Below are 20,000 nucleotides of genomic sequence, written 5' to 3' on the forward strand. Positions count from 1 at the left end.
ACACTACCCACTCCCCACCCCCTCACCCCAACACGCCCTCCCCCCCCGTACTCCCCAGCCACCCCTCCTCACCCTCCGCACCTAACATCAATCCCTACCCGCCACAAACAATCATCCCTCCCTCCCACCCCCCCCAACCCCCTTCCCACCCCCCACTCCCCGGACTCCCTCCTCCGGAGGGGGCCCCTCCCCAAGTCCCCCCCAGCCCGCGGGGTCGCTCTCGGCAATGGACCCGCACATCTCCACACACCGCCAAGTCCATTGCCGACAGCGAACCCGCCCCCTTTGCCCCCCGCCCGCGGAGCCCCCCGTGTGATGTCGGGACGGGCCGGAGCCCCGGCGGTGTCGGGCGGTGCTTGTGAACTGCAGGGGGGGACCCGCCGAGCGGGCCCGGCCCCGTGGGGGGATGCAGGGGGGGCGCCGGCTCCGGCCCTCGCGGCTTTATTAAAACCGGCGCCCCCAAGCCCGCGGCTGCGGGGACACGGGACGCGAGACAGGGGGACGGACGGGACGGGCGAGGGGGCACGGACGGAGCGGGGGACAGGGGGGCCGGGCTGTGCAGGAGGGCAGCGACAGGGGCCGGGGGCAGGCGGCGTGCGGGGCCGGGCAGGGCGGAGGGGCGGGAAGGAGGGCAGGGAGGGGCGGGGTGGGCAGCAGGGGCCGGAGAGGGAGAGGGGCCAGGCCGGCTGGGGGGCCAGGGGGGGTGGAGGACGGAGGAGCAGGAAGGAGGGCTGGGGGGGTCGGGCTGCCCCTACGGGGCAGGGAGGGGGCGCAGGGGACGAGCGGGTTGGGGAGGAAAGGAGGGAGGGGGCTAGGAGGGAGATGGAGATGGGGGAGGAAGGGAGGGGACGAAGAAACGGGGACAAAGTAAAAGAAAAGGAAAAAGTAAAAGAAAAGGGAAAAAGAAAAGCAAAGGAAAAGAGCCGCGGCAGAGCGAGGCCCCCGCGGCGCTGCTGCCGCTCCGCGCACTGCCCGAGCAAACGGGAGCGGGGGCGAGTTCCGGCCCTTAAATACCCCCCGCCCCGACCCGCCCCCGCCCGTGCCCGCCCCGCGCACCTGGACGGGCCCCTCCCCTCGCACCTGTGTGGGCCCTGCCCCGGCCCCGGCCCCGCCCCGGCCCCGCCCCGCCCGCGCCCCTCAAAAGCGGCAGAGCCGCGCCCGGCCCGCTGTTGTGCAGGAAACTCGTCCCGGGATGCTGTGGCAGCGATCGGCGCTCGGGGCCGGAGCCCCGGCCCGGGGGCTGCTCCCGGCGCTGCGCCGAGCCCGGGCCGCTGAGCGGGGACGGCACCGGAGAGCGAGGCTGGCGATGGAGCTCGGCCTCAGGACCGGCACCGCAGGATCGAGGTTGGCTTGGGGCTGGGATGGGGCTCGGCATCAGGACGGGCACCGGGACCGGGATCGGTCCTGTGTCCCGGCGCCGCGGGCGGGAGGAGCCGCTCCGGGGCTGGCGCTGGGGCCGATCCCGGCGGGGCCGCTCGGGCCGGGGCTCTGCCGGGGCCCGGCCAGGGCAGAATGGCGGCGCTTTCCTCGTGCAGACGCGGAGCCGGGGCTGGGACCGGCCGGGGCGCGGGGACCCCCGATCCCGCCGGGCCCGCAGCGCTGCCCGCAACCCCCGCGGGATCGGAGCCCCCGCGTTCGGACACCCCCGAGGCCACCGCACATACCCCCTCCCAGGGAGAACATCGCCCCCCTGCCCCTTCCCCGCGGCCCCGGGGGGTTCCCGCACGGAGTGTCCCCCGGGAACGAGGGCTCTGGGTCCTGCCTGGGAGGGAAACGGCTATGGGGAAGGAAACCGAGAAATGCTCCAACCGGACGCTGCCGCGCGAGTCAAAAGAGAAGAGGACCGCAAGGAAATAGAGTCAGGAAATCTGCCTTTATTAAATCTCTGCAGCTCCTCCTCCTCTGCACGAGCCCTTCGCAGCCACGGCCCGAGGGAGCGCGGCCGGCTGGGGGCTGTGCCCGGCTGGGGACGGGCACCAATTCATCACTGCCCTGCTCAGGGAGGTTTTCCGGCCCCGTCCGGGATTCACCCAACGGCTGCAAAGGTGCTCGTACAACGTTTCTTTACAGGGATAAAGGAGCCAACCGAGTCCGGAGGGATCCCTCGCTCCGAGGCAAAGGCGTTGCTCGAGTGTCGCCGCCTGGTCCCGCTTGCGGGGCGGCGTCTCCTCCAGGTGAGCGTTCGGAACCCAAAATGCCGGGGGGGCCTCAGGTCAGGGCCGCTTTTCGGGCCCGGAGCTGGACGGAGCCCTCGGGAGCTCCTGCTTCCCGCCAGGAATGATCTCGGGGCTCCCTGGGCAGTCCCAGCTGGGCAGGGAACGCGGGCCGGGAGGAGGCCGGAGGGACAGACAGAGACCCAGCCCTGCATGGGCTTCCTATTGCCAGGGGCTGGAGGAGCTGTGCCCTGCCCTGCACTGCCCTTCCTATTGCTAGGGGATGGAGGAGCTGTGCCCGGGAGCTGTGCCCTACAGCCCACATGGGGTGGGCAGGGGAAAGGGCTGCCCGCGGCTCCTCAGCCGGGGCTGCTCTGAACGGGCACCTTGAGATGCCTCACCCTGGACACGCCCCAGCGCCAGCCCCGAAGGACCCAAAGAATCCAGCTGGCACTCGGCAGTGTCGGCACGGCGGGGCTGCAGAGCAGCACGGGAGCCATTCCCAGCGCCGACCTCCTGGAGCTCCCACAGGCCCCCCACGTGTGTCCCGCCCACCCCAAATCCCCGCCCTTCCAGCCGGAGGTGCCCCGAAGGCAGGGATGTGCATCCCTTTCCTCGGGGAAAAGAACTCCCCGGGGCCGCTCCCGAGGCTCCGAAGGGACAGCGGCTTCCCGGCCGGAGAGACGTCCTCGCCCGTGCCCAGGGGCTGCCTCGCCCCGGGCCGGGAGCGCGTCCGGCCCCCGCCTTCTCCTGGGCGAACACATCCCCTGGAGCCCGGCCCGGGGCGGAGAATCGGCCCAATTCCAGGGAACTCACTCAAGTCCCCCCAGGGACACCAGCGGGGCGGGGGAGGAGGGTTAGAAACAGCAAAGTCTGTGGAATAGCAACCTGTCCTTGTCCCGATCCCGCTGAGCAAACCTGGAACCGCCGCTGCTCCCTGGCAAACGTGGCCTTAGAGCGGCAGCTCTGCAGGGGAAGATCCGGGCTCCAGGAGGCACTGGGAGGCTATTCCAGCAGGAATTCGGCAGGGAATTGTGGGCTGTAGGTAGAATTCATCTAAACCTGCAAAGCTGAGACTGGAACCCAAACCTGGGCCCCACGCAGAGAACAATCTTGGTGCTGCCGTGTCGGCCAAAGCCGCTGCACTGAGAGATCTTGGCAGCCTGAGGGAGGCTCTCCCACGGTTCATTTTGGGGGATCCATTTGTCCTGGTTTACATTCCACAACTCCACCCACAGCTGGAGGTTTGGGGCTGTGCTTCTCTACTCCCAGCAGGTTCCCTAAGGAGCCAGATACTCCAACAATCCCCTTGTCTGACTTTCTGGGTGAATTGTACACAAACCAGTCCCCCATTCCCTATCCAGGCTGTCAGTGCTTGTGCCCTTGGCACAGTTGGCTCTGGCTGGGCAGGAACTGAGGAGCAGGACACGGGGCAGAGTGGATCAGCTGCCCAGGGAACCTCCAGGAGATGAAGCTATGGGATCCTCATTCCAATCAAGGGAACACATTCTGTCTCTGGCAGAAGCCGGGAGCCAAAGCAGATCCCGCCTGGCCAGGCTGGGGGGCAGCAGTTGGATCCACTCTGGGGGAAAGCCCCTGTGCCTGCCAGGAGCTCTGACTCTGTTTGTCCTGCCAGCTCCTGACCAGGGGCAGGGCCTGGGAGGGATTCAGAATCCAAAGAAACCCCAAATCCTACTGAGGGACTCATCCAAAGGAAGAAAGCCATAATTGTCATAAAAAGCTTAAAAAGCTGCTAAAAGTTCTAGGACGGCAATACTGGGATTTCCAGGAACCTTATTACTGCACGTGGTTCCATTTCAATGTATCTTTAGTCCCTCAATGAGCAGCTTGGAGAACTTCCCCTGAGATTTAGAGGCTGAGCAGGGTTTGCTTTGGATTGCCTTGCACCTCTGGCCCCAGCTGGTGCAAACACAACTTGGGCCAATGTGGTTAAACACACTACCCTACAAAAACAGTTGCTGTATCCCCTAGAAATTACCTCATGTTTGCAGATAAAAACTTCATTTCTGTCCTTTCTCAGTTATCCCAGGTTTTCCTGGCTGGGAGCTGCAAGGAGGCTGTAAATTGAAAGGCAGAAAGAGAAGATGTGTCAGCAAAAGGCACAAAGAAGGGGACTGGTTTCAGAAAGCATTTCTGCAATCCAATGAATAACTCTTTCCAATTTCCCAGGGAGAAGAACAGGAACTCACAGCCACCAAGGCCTGACAGTCCCCTGCAGCCAGAGCTCAGCACATACCCAGAGAGGCAATTCCAGCATCTAAAAGAAAAAAAGGAAGAAAAAAGTGATTTCTTTTGTTTCCAAGTTATCTTAAGTTGTTCAAAGCCAAGCAAGCCTTGCTTTGGTTTCAGTTGGGTGAACAGTGAGGGGTGGGCACAGGGCACGTCATTAATGCCCAGGGGATGGTGCTTTGTGGGGGAAGGAAGAGCAGCTGATGGAGTTGCCCAGTCCAATTCCTGCCCAAGGCCTGACTGGCCCAGGACAAACCCTGTGGCAGGCAGTGGTTTTGTTCCCTCTCATGGTCAGTGCCCAGTGTGTCCCTGTGGGCAGTGCCAGGCTGGGGACAGGCACACACAGCTGGCAGCACTCTCTGCCCCAAACAGCCTTGGGGGGCAGCGCAGCCCCGGGGATCGAGGGGGGCTGGAGGCGGCCCAGGAAAGGACCCCCCGCTCCCCCCGGGGCAGCTCCACAGCCCCCCTGCCCTCTCTGCCACGGGGGCCCCGCTGCTCCCCCGGCTGGCACAGAGCCCCCTGCCCATGGCTGGCAAATCAGGGCCAGGGCTCGGCCTCGCTGCAGCCGCCCCACAGAGGAGCAGCTCAGGGCTCAGCCCAACATGTTCCCTACTTGGCCACTGCAGAGACCCTCGGGTTACCTCAACACATTCCTTCTCTTCCCAGCAGATCACCTGAGCTTTAACACCCACAATTGTCTGGGTCTGTCACCACTCCTTACCTCAGGTTACGTCAATGTCTTCATTCCCTGCCCTGGAGAGAATGAACCTCCTTTTTAACCCCCAAAGTTTCCCCTTCCAGCCCACTCCTGATTACCTCTTCTTGAACACAAAAGAGTCATTCTCTCCCTAGACATTACCTCCTTTTTAAACCCCAGAGTCTTCCCTACTGCACACTCCTGATTACCTCTTTTGGACTTCCAAATATTCATTCTCTGCCCTGCAGATTTGCTCAAGTTTAACCCTCAGAAATTTCTCAGCCTCTCCCCTACTGACAGCCTCACTTTATTCCAAAATGTTCCTTCTCTCTGCTACACATTGCCACAGATTTGACCCCCACAATTTTCCCTACCTCTCCACAGCTGATCACCTCTTGTACACCTAAATATGTTCATGCTCTACCCTACAGACCACCTCAAGTTTACTCTCAAAACTTTCCCCACCTGCTCACCACTGACTACCTCCTTTTGACCTCCAAATATTCATTCTCCACCCTGGAGAGTTTCTCAAGTGTTACCTGTCCACTGATGACTGCCTCAGTTTATCCCAAAATGTTCATTCTCTCTGCCAGACACTGCCACACATTTTACCCCCAGAATCTTCTCTGGCTCGCTGTGATGTCCACTCCTGATTGCCTTCTCTGCACCTCTCAGGATTCTTTCTGGACCCTGGAGATTACCTCAAAGATTTCTGCCCTCAATGTCCCCACCTGGCCACCACTGATTACCTCAGTTGACCTCATGATGTCCTTTCTCTCCCCTGGAGATAACCTCGTTCAAAACCCCCAAAGCTTTAACTCAAAATAGTCATTCTCTGCCCTGGACGTTCTCTCAAGTTTTACCCCCAACGGTTTCCCCTCCTGCCCACTGCTGACTGCCTCAGTGTCCAGCAGGAGGTACATCCTCTCTGCTACAGGTCACCTCACACTGGATCCACTGCGTTTTCCTGACCTCTCCACATCTCAACAACTCACTTCTCCATCAAGATGCTCATTCTCGACCCAGCAGACCACCTCCAGTTTACTCTCAACACTTTCCCCACCTCTCCACCACCCAGGAACTCATTTTCACCTCAGCAGATTCGCTCTCTGCCCTGCACATTCCCACAAGTTTTCCCCCCACATTTTCCCTGGAGGTCCGCAAGGTTTACCCCAGTTTACCCCATGAGGTGCATTCTCTCTGCTGCACATGACCTCTGATTTCACAAACAAAACTTTACCTCCCTGCCGACTGCTTACTGCCTCATCTTACCCCAAAATATTCATTCTCTCTGTGCCAGATTGCCCCAGATTTTACTCCCAACATTTGCCTTACCTGTCCATGTCTGACCAGCTCATTTGCACCTATAGAGTTACCTAGAGTGATGCAGCCACTGGGGCAGAGGAAGAGGGGAGAGGAACTGACACAAAAATGACACAATCACCACTGAAAGGGACTTTATTGAGCTGCAACACAAACACATTCACAGCAGGCCAGGGCAAGAGGTGCCCACAGGACCACTAACCCAGCAGCAGGAACACCATCTTCTCAAGTTATGGAGCCAGGGGCTGACAATTGGGATCCATCCTAGGGGGCTGGAGAGCACTCAGGCATCAGGGTCAAGTCCTGTCCCTTCACTGCAGACAGTTCAGCTCCAGCACCAGTGGGATTTTCTGCCTCTCTCTCCAATACTATTTGGGACCCGACAGCTCAGTGCTGTGGCATTTCAGCTTCATAAACATTTTACACAGTTGAGCTTCACAAGAACTGGGGCACCTGTCAGTATTCCTGACTCTTCCAGGGCTGCACTTCCTCTGGGCACGAGGAACCTTCCAGACTGCTCCAAAGCTTCACAACCCACTTGCTCTTCTTGCCACAGTTGGACCAGCTCACTGTCCCTTCAGAAAGAGAAGGCAACAATCCCTTCTGAAACCAGAACCTCCCCACCTTTGCTTTCCCATTCCACGTTTGGTTCCCTACACAACTGAGGCCCTTCCAGGCCTTGACAAGGGGCAGCCAAGGAATCCAACCCGAGAACCTGCCAGGGAGCAACGTCTGTGCCACAGCAACATCATTTCAGGCCGCTCACTGCCAACCCTTTGCTTCTCCCAATAGCTCCAGGGGCACCAGAACTTGCCCTGAAGGCACAAAGGCTCCTTTTGGGAGCACCACAAGCCATCTAGACCATAGCACTGGAATTCCATCTCCTGGACAAGCCAGGAGGAACAGGGAAAAATGCCTACGGTGAAGCATATGGAAATGAGTCACTGTGGTGCAACGACACAGGAGTGGAAACCATTGGGACAGTCAGTCTGACCAAACCCCACAGTCTTCCAAAAGGAAATTTTCTTCTTTGTGGAGACAGGGCAGGGCCAGGAATCCGACACGTGCAGGCAGAGGGCCTTGCACAATTGGTCACCTGACCTCTATGGTCCCAAGTGTTCCTGACGTTCTCCTGCACACACTGCTGGGGCCAGACTGACCTGTATGGTCCCCAATGTCCCTGATGTTCTCCTGCACACACTGCTGGGGCCAGACTGACCTGTATGGTCCCCAATGCCCCTGATGTTCTCCTGCACACACTGCTGGGGCCAGACTGACCTGTATGGTCCCCAATGTCCCTGATGTTCTCATGCACACTGCTGGGGCCAGACTGACCTCTATCATCCCCAGTGTTCCTGATGTTCTCATGCACACACCGCTGGGGCGAGACTGACCTCTGCGGCCCCCAATGTTCCTGACGTTCTCCTGCACACTGCTGGGGCGAGACAAAACACGCTCTACTCCTGCTTTTGCTGCAGCCTGTGATGAGAGGGTAACCTATTGGGGTAAAGCACCCCGAATTTTTGCTTCACTATTTGCCCCTGTAGGAACAGCAACAGCATCAGCTACAATAAACAAATTAGGATGCTGGCTTGCAAAGCAAACAAATGCAACAAGCAAGGTACTAAGTGAACTGCTTTTAGATGTTAATTCAGTCAGACACTGCTGTGTTACAGAATAGAGCTACAACTGACTTTTTACTATTGGGACATGAATGGAAAGAATTTGAAGGAATGTGTTGTATGAATTTGTCTGATCATTCAGAGTCTATTCACAGAAGCATCCAACAGCTGCAGGTTAAGGATAGCTGGGATTAGCTGGAAAACCTGCTGAATAGTTGGGGAATAGCAGGATGGGTTAAATCCATAGTTCAGATGGGATTGGCTGGTGTGGGGATGTTTCTGAGTATTGCAATATGCTTACTATGCTTGATGCAATGCAATCAACAAACTATAAACAAAGCACTAAAGGCTGTTTTCTTTGTAAACAAAGAAGGGGGAATTTTGGAGGTAAACAGTGTCACGTCCCTCACACCCAGGACGGTGGACATTGTTCCACTAGCTGGCAGAAAGCTGTGGGAACGGAAAGCAGGACAAAGAAGACATGAAAGATGATGATACAAGACTGCAAAAAGGACCTTGGTTGCTAAGAAATGTAGTTATTTGTATCTACTAAAACATATGCTTACTTTCTCAAGTCTACCTGATACAGCATAAGTAGAAAACCACCAACTTTTCTGCTTGAATTACCAATTGTTGTGTCTGGGGTATATAAGCTTATGCATTGTTATAATAAAGGTCTTCATCTTTGTTATACCACTGAAACAGAGACCGTGCCTTTTAAAGCCACACTCCTTCTATTGGGTTAAGGACTGGTGAAGTTGTACCTGTGTCAGAGCAGGACATGTGCAAACCAAATGATGGGGACTGGAACACACACCTTGCACTCCTGCAGCTCTTACCATCATATTCAAGAGAAAACAGCCCATTGTACCATCACTGCTCAGTTCTTAATCCCAATCCCACACTTCTTTGGCACTTGGAGCACCACTTTTAGAACCAATTACAGTCCATTACAGAGCTCCATGTGTAGCATGGACAGGTACCCCTGGGATACTCTCAGCAATGCCTGAATCCATTGCAGGGACCTTGCTTTGAGCTCCCCAGGGCCGGGCACCCCGAGGATCTCCCCGAATAATCCTTTCGGTGCGCGCTGGAGTCCTCGGGGTGCCCCAGCCCGGGGGGCACCAACAGCACTGTCCCTCCAGGGGGCCCAATTTGCTCCCAAGGCTTCAATGGACAGCCCAAAAGGCATTTCAAGAGGCCTTCTTGGGAACCCACCAACATGGATGGGGAAGAAGCCACAAGAAGGCCTCATTTCTAAAGGCAGGGGGATCTTGCCTGTGTCCCAGACTGGTCCGGGGATCTGAGGCCCTTCCCGAGAAAATCTCGGTGCCGGCGTGAAGGCCCAGAGATCCCTTGGAGCCACGGGAGAGCAGGCACAGAGTCCCTCCTGGGGGCCAATTCAGCTGCCTGAACTCAGCTCTTCAAAGAGGCCTCTAAGACTCAGCTGGTGAGTTTTAGGAGCCAGGCATTCCTTGCTTACAACACCCTGCCATGATCCCAGCCCGCCGGGTGTCCTGGCAATCAGATCCCAAAGGGCACACGGAGGTGTCTCCACTGCAGATGAGGGGAGGGGTCAGCATTACAGGAGGGTTCATTTTCCTTCCCTACATTCCTATTCCACATTCACGACATTTTCCTACACTTATTACCATACACACCTATCCTTAGAAGGTTTCCAAGGGGCTTCACCGAAGGCCTTCCCAGGTCTGCTCTGTCTGGAGCCCTCACAGTCCTCAGTGCCCGCCTTAGGAACCTCAAGACAACTCACCTGCTTACAGAGGAACTTGGTGCTGCTTGGCTGCTGCCTCACTTCCCTTCTGCATTCTTTCTTCACCTCCCTTGGTTGGTCCCTTTAAATCCCTTGCCTCAGCTCTGTGCACTTTCCAGGCTACATCCCACTGCAAAAAGGATTAGCTCTTGTTACATCTCAACACTCAGACATCATTCCCTCTTTTTTCTTGACACTTGGCCATCAGGCCAGTGTCTCATTATTTAAAGCACAGTTTGACTCCTCAGTGACGACAACAACAGCTACAGCACTGAATCATAACACAGGCTGAGACACAAACATGGATGGGAACTCTGAAGGATCCACTTTGTTCTGCTCACCAATCAAAAGAATGTTTCTGAACTCAAGAAGAAGAGACCCCAGGTCCTTTTCCTGCAATGTCAACTGCTACAAATGTGACCCACAAGACCTGGAAAGGCCCTTCCCACTTCACCTGCAGGGCTGGCAGTGCCACCACTCGACACGGCCCCAGTGGCTGGGCAGGAACGGAGGGGCTGGGGCGTCCAATCCATCGGCCCAGGCGGCACCAGGAGTTCCTGGAGTTCCTGCAGGGGAGAGCCTCAAGCCAACAAAGGATTAGGAAGAGCATTTTAAACTTTAATATCTATATCTCCTGGAATACGGGGAGTTGGACAAGGCCTACTGGGACAACAGGAACACACTCAAGGCTATCTATTAAAAGCATCTACTAGCACTCAAAAGCTATCACTATCCTTCTTGCAGCGGGAACGCAGCAAACTCTGTTGGCCAAGAGCCTCCAGGAGGATTTCCAGCTTCTGGGGCTCCCTTTTAACCATTTTTCCCATCACTGTAGCTGGGACTATCGCCTTCCTTACAGGGGGAACAGCCAACAAAGTTCACTTGCAGGGATGCCATTAACTTCAAATCCCTTGTCAGGAGGGTCACTGCACACCTTGTCCTTTGTTTGCCCTCCCCACCAAAGATGCTTCCAACAGTTCTGAGACATCTGGCAGACCCAGAGCTCTCCTCAGGGAATGCTTCAGCTGCTTAAAGGCTGCCCTTGCACCATCCAGCCAAGGCAGCAAATTCTTACAGGCTGTTTGCAAAGTTGGCATAACAGTCTTACCACACATCCATAGCGAGCAATCCAGAGTCCACCCCATCCCACCATTCCCAGGAAGGCAGCTCAGGGGCTGTCTGGGGCTCAGGAGGAGTCAGGGGGCTTCTTTTCTTCCTTCCCGCTTTCCAGATTTTCTCCTTCCAAAGGCAAAGGTTTCTTGGCTTTCCTTGCTCAAGGAGATGCAGCAAAGGCCATCTTTTAAAACCAATACTGGAAACTGCTCAAGGTTGTCATTTAAGGGGGTTCTCTCAGGTCCTGCATTCATGAATCATCTTGGCCAGTGGTTTTCTTGGCAGGTTCTTGCATTCACATTCTACAAGCAAACCAGGAGGAGCAAATTTAGCTGTTACTGCAACCAATCCAAGCTGGCATTCTGATTTTAAAGGATACTGGCTTGGCCTTACCAGTGGAGATCCCACATTAGGGGTAATACCTACAGGTTCTGTTCTCTTCCACTCTCCTGCAATTCCACTGGCCCACACCACAGGAACAACTGCAGCTGCCACTTCAGTCGGGACCTTGCTCCTGACAGGAGTCATTCCCTGCACAACAAGAGCTGCTGCTTTGATACATTTAGTTTCAGCAATTAGTTTCAATATCCCCAGTTTTCCATTTCATTTCTGCCTCAACTTTTCCACTCAATCTCTTCCTAGCAGAGGTTTGCGTGAGTTTGACAAAAAGACAAACTGAGGAATTCCCCAATGTTTTCCCAGTTTAACCCCTGTCACACCAATCACCTTAACACTGCCAGTCCTTAATTCTCCCTCTCTTGGGTTAAGGACTGAGGAAGTTGGACCTGTGTCTGAGCAGGACATGTGCAAACCAAATGATGGGGACTGGAACACCCACCTTGCACTCCTGCAGCTCTTACCATCATATTCAAGAGAAAACAGCCAATTGTACCATCACTGCTAATTCCTTAATCCCAATCCCACACTCCTTTGGCACTTGGAGCTCCACTTTTAGAACCAATTACAGTCCATTACAGAGCTCCATGTGTAGCATGGACAGGTACCCCTGGGATACTCTCAGCAATGCCTGAATCCATTGCAGGGACCTTGCTTTGAGCTCCCCAGGGCCGGGCACCCCGAGGATCTCCCCGAATAATCCTTTCGGTGCGCGCTGGAGTCCTCGGGGTGCCCCAGCCCGGGGGGCACCAACAGCACTGTCCCTCCAGGGGGCCCAATTTGGTCCCAAGGTTTCAATGGACAGCCCAAAAGGCATTTCAAGAGGCCTTCTTTGGAGCCCACCAACGTGGACGGGGAGGAAGCCACAAGAAGGCCTCATTTCTAAAGGCAGGGGGATCTTGCCTGTGTCCCAGACTGGTCCGGGGATCTGAGGCCCTTCCCGAGAAAATCTCGGTGCCGGCGTGAAGGCCCAGAGATCCCTTGGAGCCACGGGAGAGCAGGCACAGAGTCCCTCCTGGGGGCCAATTCTGCTGCCTCAACTCAGCTCTTCAAAGAAGCCTCTAAGACTCAGCTGATGAGTTTTAGAAGCCAGGCATTCTTTTATTATCATGGTCTTGAATCATTGCAGCCCACCAGGTGCCCTGGCCATCAGCTCCCACAGGGCACACAGACTTATCACCACTGCAGCTGATATGGCAGCATTACAGGAGGGTTCATTTTCCTTCCCTGCATTCCTGTTTCATACTCATAACGTTTTCCAACACTTATTACCATACACACCTATCCTTAGAAGGTGTCCAAGGGGTTTCACTGAGGGCCTTCCCAGGTCTGCTCTGTCTGGAGCCCTCACAGTCCTCAGTGGCTGCCTGAGGAACCTCAAGACAACTCATCTGCTGACCCAGGAACTTGGTGCTGCTTGGCTGCTGCCTCACTTCCCTTCTGCCTTCTTTCTTCACCTCCCTTGGTTGGTCCCTTTAAATCCCTGGGCTCAGCTCTGTGCACTTTCCAGGCTACATCCCACTGCAAAAACAATTAGCTCTTGTTACATCTCAACACTCGGACATCATTCCCTCTTTTTTCTTGACACTTGGCCATCAGGCCAGTGCCTCATTATTTAAAGCACAGTTTTTGACTCCTCAGTGACGACAACAACAGCTACAGCCCTGAATCATAACACAGGCTGAGACACAAACACGGACGGAAACTCTGAAGGATCCACATTGTCCTGCTCACCAATCAAAAGGAGCTTTCTGAACTCAAGAACAAGAGACCCCAGGGCCTTTTCCTGCAGTGTCAACTGCTACAAATGTGACCCACAAGACCTGCAAAGGCCCTTTCCCCCTCACCTGCAGGGCTGGCAGTGCCACCACTCGACACGGCCCCAGTGGCTGGGCAGGAACGGAGGGGCTGGGGCGTCCAATCCATCGGCCCAGGTGGCACCAGGAGTTCCTGGAGTTCCTGCAGGGGAGAGCCTCAAGCCAACAAAGGATTAGGAAGAGCATTTTAAACTTTAATATCTATATCTCCTGGAATATGGGGAGTTGGACAAGGCCTACTGGGACAACAGGAACACACTCAAGGCTATCTATTAAAAGCATCTACTAGCACTCTAAAGCTATCACTATCCTTCTTGCAGCGGGAACGCAGCAAACTCTGTTGGCCAAGAGCCTCCAGGAGGATTTCCAGCTTCTGGGGCTCCCTTTTAACCATTTTTCCCATCACTGTAGCTGGGACTATTGCCTTCCTTAAAGGGGGAACAGCCAACAAAGTTCACTTGCAGGGATGCCATTAACTTCAAGTCCCTTGTCAGGAGGGTCACTGCACACCTTGTGCTTTGTTTGCCCTCCCCACCAAAGATGCTTCCAACAGATCTGAGACATCTGGCAGACCCAGAGCTCTCCTCAGGGAATGCTTCAGCTGCTTAAAGGCTGCCCTTGCACCATCCAGCCAAGGCAGCAAATTCTTACAGGCTGTTTGCAAAGTTGGCATAACAGTCTTACCACACATCCAGAGGGAGCAATCCCGAGTCCACCCTGTCCCACCATTCCCAGGAAGGCAGTTCATGGGCTGTCTGGGGCTCAGGGAGGAGTCACGTGGCTTCTTTTCATCTTTCCTGCTTGCCAGATTTTCTCCTTCCAAAGGCAAAGGTTTCTTGGCTTTCCTTGCTCAAGGAGATGCAGCAAAGGCCATCTTTTAAATCCAGTACTGGAAACTGCTCGAGGTTGTCATTCAAGGGGGTTCTCTCAGGTCCTGCACTCATCAATCATCTTGGCCAGTGGTTTTCTTGGCAGGTTCTTGCATTCACATTCTACAAGGAAACCAGGAGGAGCAAATTTAGCTGTTACTGCAACCAATCCAAGCTGGCATTCTGATTTTAAAGGATACTGGCTTTGCCTTACCAGGAGACATCCCACATTAGGGGTAATACAGGTTCTGCCCTCTTCCACTCTCTTGCAAGTCCACTGGCCCACACCACAGGAACAACTGCAGCTGCCACTTCAGTCAGGACCTTGCTGCTGACAGGAGTTATTGTCTGCACAACAAGAGCTGCTGCTTTGACACATTTAGTTTCAGCAATTACAGTTTCCACATCCCCAGTTTTCAATTTAATTTCTACCTCAACTTTTCCAGTCCATCTCTTCCTAGCAGAGGTTTGGGTGAGTTCGGGAAATAGACAAACTGAGTTCAGGAATGCCTGAATCCATTGCAGGGACCTTGCTTTGAGCTCCCCAGGGCCGGGCACCCCGAGGATCTCCCCAAATAATCCTTTCGGTGCGCGCTGGAGTCCTCGGGGTGACCTAGCCCGTGGGGCACCAACAGCACTGTCCCTACAGGGGGCCCAATTTGCTCCCAAGGCTTCAATGGACAGCCCAAAAGGGATTGCAAGCGTCCTTCTTTGGGACCTCAAGTACCCACAATACAAAAGAAACGAAATATCTCTTCCCAAGGCCAAATAAACCTCCTAGTCTGGACTCCCCAATGAGTATCCAAAATACCAAATACGCCACCCAACGTGCATGGGTAGGAAGCCACAAGAAGGCCTTTTCCATAAAATGCAGGGGGATCTTGCCTGTGTCCCAGACTGGTCCAGGGATCTGAGGCCCTTCCCGAGAAAATCTCGGTGCCGGCGTGAAGGCCCAGAGATCCCTTGGAGCCACGGGAGAGCAGGCACAGAGTCCCTCCTGGGGGCCAATTCTGCTGCCTGAAAACAGCTCTTCAAAGAAGCCTGTAATACTCAGCTGGTGAGTTTTAGAAGCCAGGCATTCCTTGCTTACAACACCCTGCCATGATCCCAGTCCCACGGGTGTCCTGGCAATCCACTCCCAAAGGGAACACACAGGTATCTCCACTGCAGCTGATGGGAGGGGTTAGCACTACATGAGGGTTCATTTTCCTTCCCTGCATTCCTGTTCCATCTTCAGAACATTCCCAACACCTGTTTCCATAGACACAAACCCTTATAAGGTCTCTGAAGGGCTCCATCAGAGGTGTCTGGTGGTCACCTGTGCCTGGAGCCCCCAAAGTTCTAAGTGACCACCTTATCAACTTCAAGACAACTCACCTGGTTGTAGAGGAACTTGGTGCTGCTTGGCTGCTCTCTCAGTTCCCTTCTTCATTCTTCCTTTACTTTGCTTGCTTAGTCCCTCTAAATCCCTTGGCTCAGATCCATGGAGCTTCTAGGGTAGATCCCACTGCAAAAACTACCAGTTCTTAATACACCTCAAAACTTAGACACCAGGGAGCGAGGCAGAAATCAACTAATCCAGGGAACTGCCTCCAAATATCGGGACAAAAATACCATAATATTCCATGGCCTCCCTTGGTAAATAAAACCCCAAATTGCTCAGACACAAACAATAACCTGCACACTACAGCAATCTGCCACTGTTGGTTCAACCCAGCCAAGTCAGTTGGGAAATTACACAAGGTGAACTTCTTTACAAGTTCCAGTTATGACACAAAAATCGGGGAGATCACAGACTCTCCCATACACTTTTACTCTGAGGAAAGAAGGAAACCAAACCCCCATCCCCAGTCCTGCAATAGCTCAGGCTCCCAAAAAGGCCCAGGGGCTGTGCTGGGGCTTTTGGCTGCCCTGGAGCACAGGGAGGAACACGATGTCACCACCCCATGGGCACAGCTGAGAACCCAAAGAGCAGCCACACCAGCAGCTCCTGCCAGCCCTGCTGGGCTGGGCCTTGGGGAAGAAGGGCACTGGCCTTTCTTCCTGCCTAGGAGCAAAGAGCCTCCTTGCTGAGCACTTCTCCTGCCAAGGGCATCAGCTCTGAAGGGAAGCTGATCAAGTGCAACTTCCCGCACTGAGGAAGATTCCTGTTTTCTGGACAATCTCTTTCCAACTCAACTCAAGAGTACACACAGAGGTTCAGGTGTTACCTAAAATTTCTTACAAGAACATCTGAGACTCAACTGGAGAGTTTCAGAAGCCAGGTAATCTTTTATTCCTATGCTCTTGATTCATTCCAGCCTGCCAGGTGCCCTGGCCATCAGCTCCCTAAGGGCACCCAGACCTATCTCCACTGCAACTGATACGGCAGCATTACAGGAGGGTTCATCTTCCTTCCCCACATTACCGTTTCGTACTCAGAACGTTTTCCAACACTTATTACAATACACACCTACCCTTAGAAGGTGTCCAAGGGGTTTCACTGAGGGCCTTCCCAGGTCTGCTCTGTCTGGAGCCCTCACAGTCCTCAGTACCTGCCTGAGGAACCTCAACACAACTCACCTGCTTACACAGGAACTTGGTGCTGCTTGGCTGCTGCCTCACTTCCCTTCTGCATTCTTTCTTCACCTCCCTTGGTTGGTCCCTTTAAATCCCTTGCCTCAGCTCTGTGCAGTTTCCAGGCTACATCCCACTGCAAAAAGGATCAGCTCTTGTTACATCTCAACACTCAGATATCATTCCCCCTTTTTTCTTGACACTGGGCCATTAGGCCAGTGTCTCATTATTGAAAGCAGAGTTTGACTCCTCACTGACAACAACAGCTACAGCCCTGAATCATAACACAGGCTGAGACACAAACACAGATGGGAACTCTGAAGGATCCACTTTGTCCTGCTCACCAACCAAAAGAACGTTTCTGAACTCAAGAAGAAGAGACCCCAGGGCCTTTTCCTGCAATGTCAACTGCTACAAATGTGACCCACAAGACCTGCAAAGGCCCTTTCCCCTTCACCTGCAGGGCTGGCAGTGCCACCACTCGACACGGCCCCAGTGGCTGGGCAGGAACGGAGGGGCTGGGGCATCCAATCCATCGGCCCAGGCGGCACCAGGAGTTCCTGGAGTTCCTGCAGGGGAGACCATCAAGCCAACAAAGGATTAGGAAGAGCATTTTCAACTTTAATATGAATATCTCCTGGAAAATGGGGAGTTGGACAAGGCCTACTGGGGCAACAAGGACACACTCAAGGCTATCTATTAAAAGCATCTACTAGCACTCAAAAGCTATCACTGTCCTTCTTGCAGGGCTAACTCAGGAAACTCTGTTTGCCAAGAGCCCCCAAGATGATTTCCAGCTTCTGGGACTGCCTTTTAACAATTTTTCCCATCACTGTAGCTGGGACTATCACCTGCCCTACAGGGGGAACAGCCCACAAAGTTCACTTGCAGGGATGCCATGAACTGCAAATCCCTTGTCAGGGGGGTCACTGCACACCTTGTGCTTTGTTTGCCCTCCCCACCAAAGATGCTTCCAACAGTTCTGAGACATCTGGCAGACCCAGAGCTCTCCTCAGGGAATGCTTTAGCTGTTTAAGGGCTGCCCTTGCACTACCTAGCTGAAGTAGCAAACAGGCTGTTTGCAAAGTTGGCATAACAGTCTTACCACATATCCAGAGGGAGCAATCCCGAGTCCATCCCATCCTACCATTCCCAGGAAGGCAGTTCATGGGCTGTCTGGGGCTCAGGAGGAGGCAGGTGGCTTCTTTTCTTCCTTCCCACTTTCCAGATTTTCTCCTTCCAAAGGCAAAGGTTTCTTGGCTTTCCTTGCTCAAGGAGATGCAGCAAAGGCCATCTTTTAAATCCAGTACTGGAAACTGCTCAAGGCTGTCATTCAAGGGGGTTCTCTCAGGTCCTGCACTCATCAATCATCTTGGCCAGTGGTTTCTTGGCAGGTTCTTGCATTCACGTCCTACAAGGAAACCAGGAGGAGCAAATTTAGCTGTTACTGCAACCAATCCAGTCTGGCATTCTGATTTTAAAGGATACTGCGTTTGCCTTACCAGGAGACATCCCACATTAGGGGTAATACCTACAGGTTCTGTCCTCTTCCACTCTCCTGCAAGTCCACTGGCCCACACCACAGGAACAACTGCAGCTGCCACTTCAGTCGGGACCTTGCTGCTGACAGGAGTCATTCCCTGCACAACAAGAGCTGCTGCTTTGATACATTTAGTTTCAGTAATTACAGTTTCAATATCCCCAGTTTTCCATGTCATTTATGCCTCAACTTTTCCACTCAATCTCTTCCGAGGAGGGGTTTGGGGGAGTTTGACAAAAAGACAAACTGAGGAATTCCCCAATGTTTTCCCAGTTTAACCCCTGTCACACCAATCACCTTAACACTGCCAGTCCTTAATTCTCCCTCTCTTGGGTTAAGGACTGAGGAAGTTGGACCTGTGTCAGAGCAGGACATGTGCAAACCAAATGATGGGGACTGGAACACACACCTTGCACTCCTGCAGCTCTTACCACTATATCCAAGAGAAAACAGCCCATTGTACCATCACTGCTCATTTCTTAATCCCAATCCCACACTTTGACAGTTGGAGCACCACTTTTAGAACCCAATTACAGCCCATTACAGAGCTCCATGTGTAGCATGGACAGGTACCCCTGGGATACTCTCAGGAACGCCTGAATCCATTGCAGGGACCTTGCTTTGAGCTCCCCAGGGCCGGGCACCCCGAGGATCTCCCCGAATAATCCTTTCGGTGCGCGCTGGAGTCCTCGGGGTGCCCCAGCCCGGGGGGCACCAACAGCACTGTCCCTCCAGGGGGGCCCAATTTGGTGCCAAGGCTTCAATGGACAGCCCAAAAGGCATTTCAAGAGGCCTTCTTGGGAACCCACCAACGTGGACGGGGAGGAAGCCACAAGAAGGCCTCATTTCTAAAGGCAGGGGGATCTTGCCTGTGTCCCAGACTGGTCCGGGGATCTGAGGCCCTTCCCGAGAAAATCTCGGTGCCGGCGTGAAGGCCCAGAGATCCCTTGGAGCCACGGGAGAGCAGGCACAGAGTCCCTCCTGGGGGCCAGTTCTGCTGCCTCAACTCAGCTCTTCAAAGAAACCTCTAAGACTCAGTTGGTGAGTTTTACAAGCCAGGCATTCCTGCACACTAAGATATTTTAAGAGCTTATTGAGTAAAAAACATAAAGCTTTTATCAGGGACATCTGACCTCCAACAGACAGCTCCTTTCCCCTTTTAGTACAGTATTATTTTCATGGAATCATTTAATAGGAAGTGCTCAGGAACCCCAGACTGTGCTTTCCAGAACAGAAAATAAACAGAGGGAAGGAGCTCTGCACAAGCGTAACATACTCCAGAACAGACCTGACTTTAGTTTTACACTTTATGTTCAATTATAGCATAAGACAAAAACTCCAGCAGGAGAGCTGGCACATTACCCACAGTACCCTCAAAGTCCCTCTCACGAGGGCTGTAGGAAAATCACAGTTGTACGAGTCCCTTGTGCCTGCAGATGCCTGGGGATCCTCTCCATCCACCTCGTGCTCTCCCAACAGCAGAAAGGGTGACCTCAGGGACATGGTGGTACTCGACATCCTGCTGAGAGAGCAAGGAAACCTTTAGCATAAAGGTGAGTTGGAATCTAAAACTTCCTTTGCTGCGAGCTTTGTGAAGTCTGCAACCAAGAGGGGGAAAATTTCCATCTCCTTTGGTGCAGGAGTCAACAGAGGCCAACAGAGCTTCCACCTTTTTCAGACAACTGTGCCCTTTTTGGCTCCCTGGGAGCTCCAATGGCACCAGAACCCCCTTCCTGCACACCCACGGGTGTCACACACAGGTACTCACACACCTTTGCTCCAGCCCACACGTGGCCAACATTTTCTCACCCTGGACATCCCAAGGGGACTATTTTTGATAGAGAGCACAGCAAGCCCCCTGTCCTTGCAAACTGCCTCCCTGCCAAAAAGGAA

The 20,000-nt window shown here is 54.2% G+C and overlaps 1 protein-coding gene across 13 annotated transcripts in view; it reads right to left on the reverse strand.

The window, feature by feature from the left end:
* Positions 1–6,653: 6,653 nt before the first annotated feature.
* The window catches only part of LOC116785678, a 14,587-nt gene continuing 1,240 nt past the window's right edge, over positions 6,654–20,000 (reverse strand). The window contains exons 1-7 of one of the 13 annotated variants that reach the window (XR_004356616.1): positions 18,099–18,129; positions 17,673–17,803; positions 16,574–16,703; positions 15,389–15,518; positions 14,255–14,359; positions 13,827–14,134; positions 9,874–9,946 (exon numbers count right to left, since the gene is read on the reverse strand). Coding sequence is in view for 2 of the 13 variants with exons in the window: in XM_032685623.1 (XP_032541514.1) it covers positions 17,931–17,978; positions 19,470–19,629 (208 nt within the window). In the remaining 11 variants the exon portion in view is untranslated. The other 12 variants (XR_004356615.1, XR_004356623.1, XR_004356619.1 and 9 more) reach the window with 12 other exon arrangements.

The sequence above is a fragment of the Chiroxiphia lanceolata genome, chromosome 4 (genome assembly GCF_009829145.1).
Source record: "Chiroxiphia lanceolata isolate bChiLan1 chromosome 4, bChiLan1.pri, whole genome shotgun sequence".
In the NCBI taxonomy this organism is placed as follows: Eukaryota; Metazoa; Chordata; class Aves; order Passeriformes; family Pipridae; genus Chiroxiphia; species Chiroxiphia lanceolata.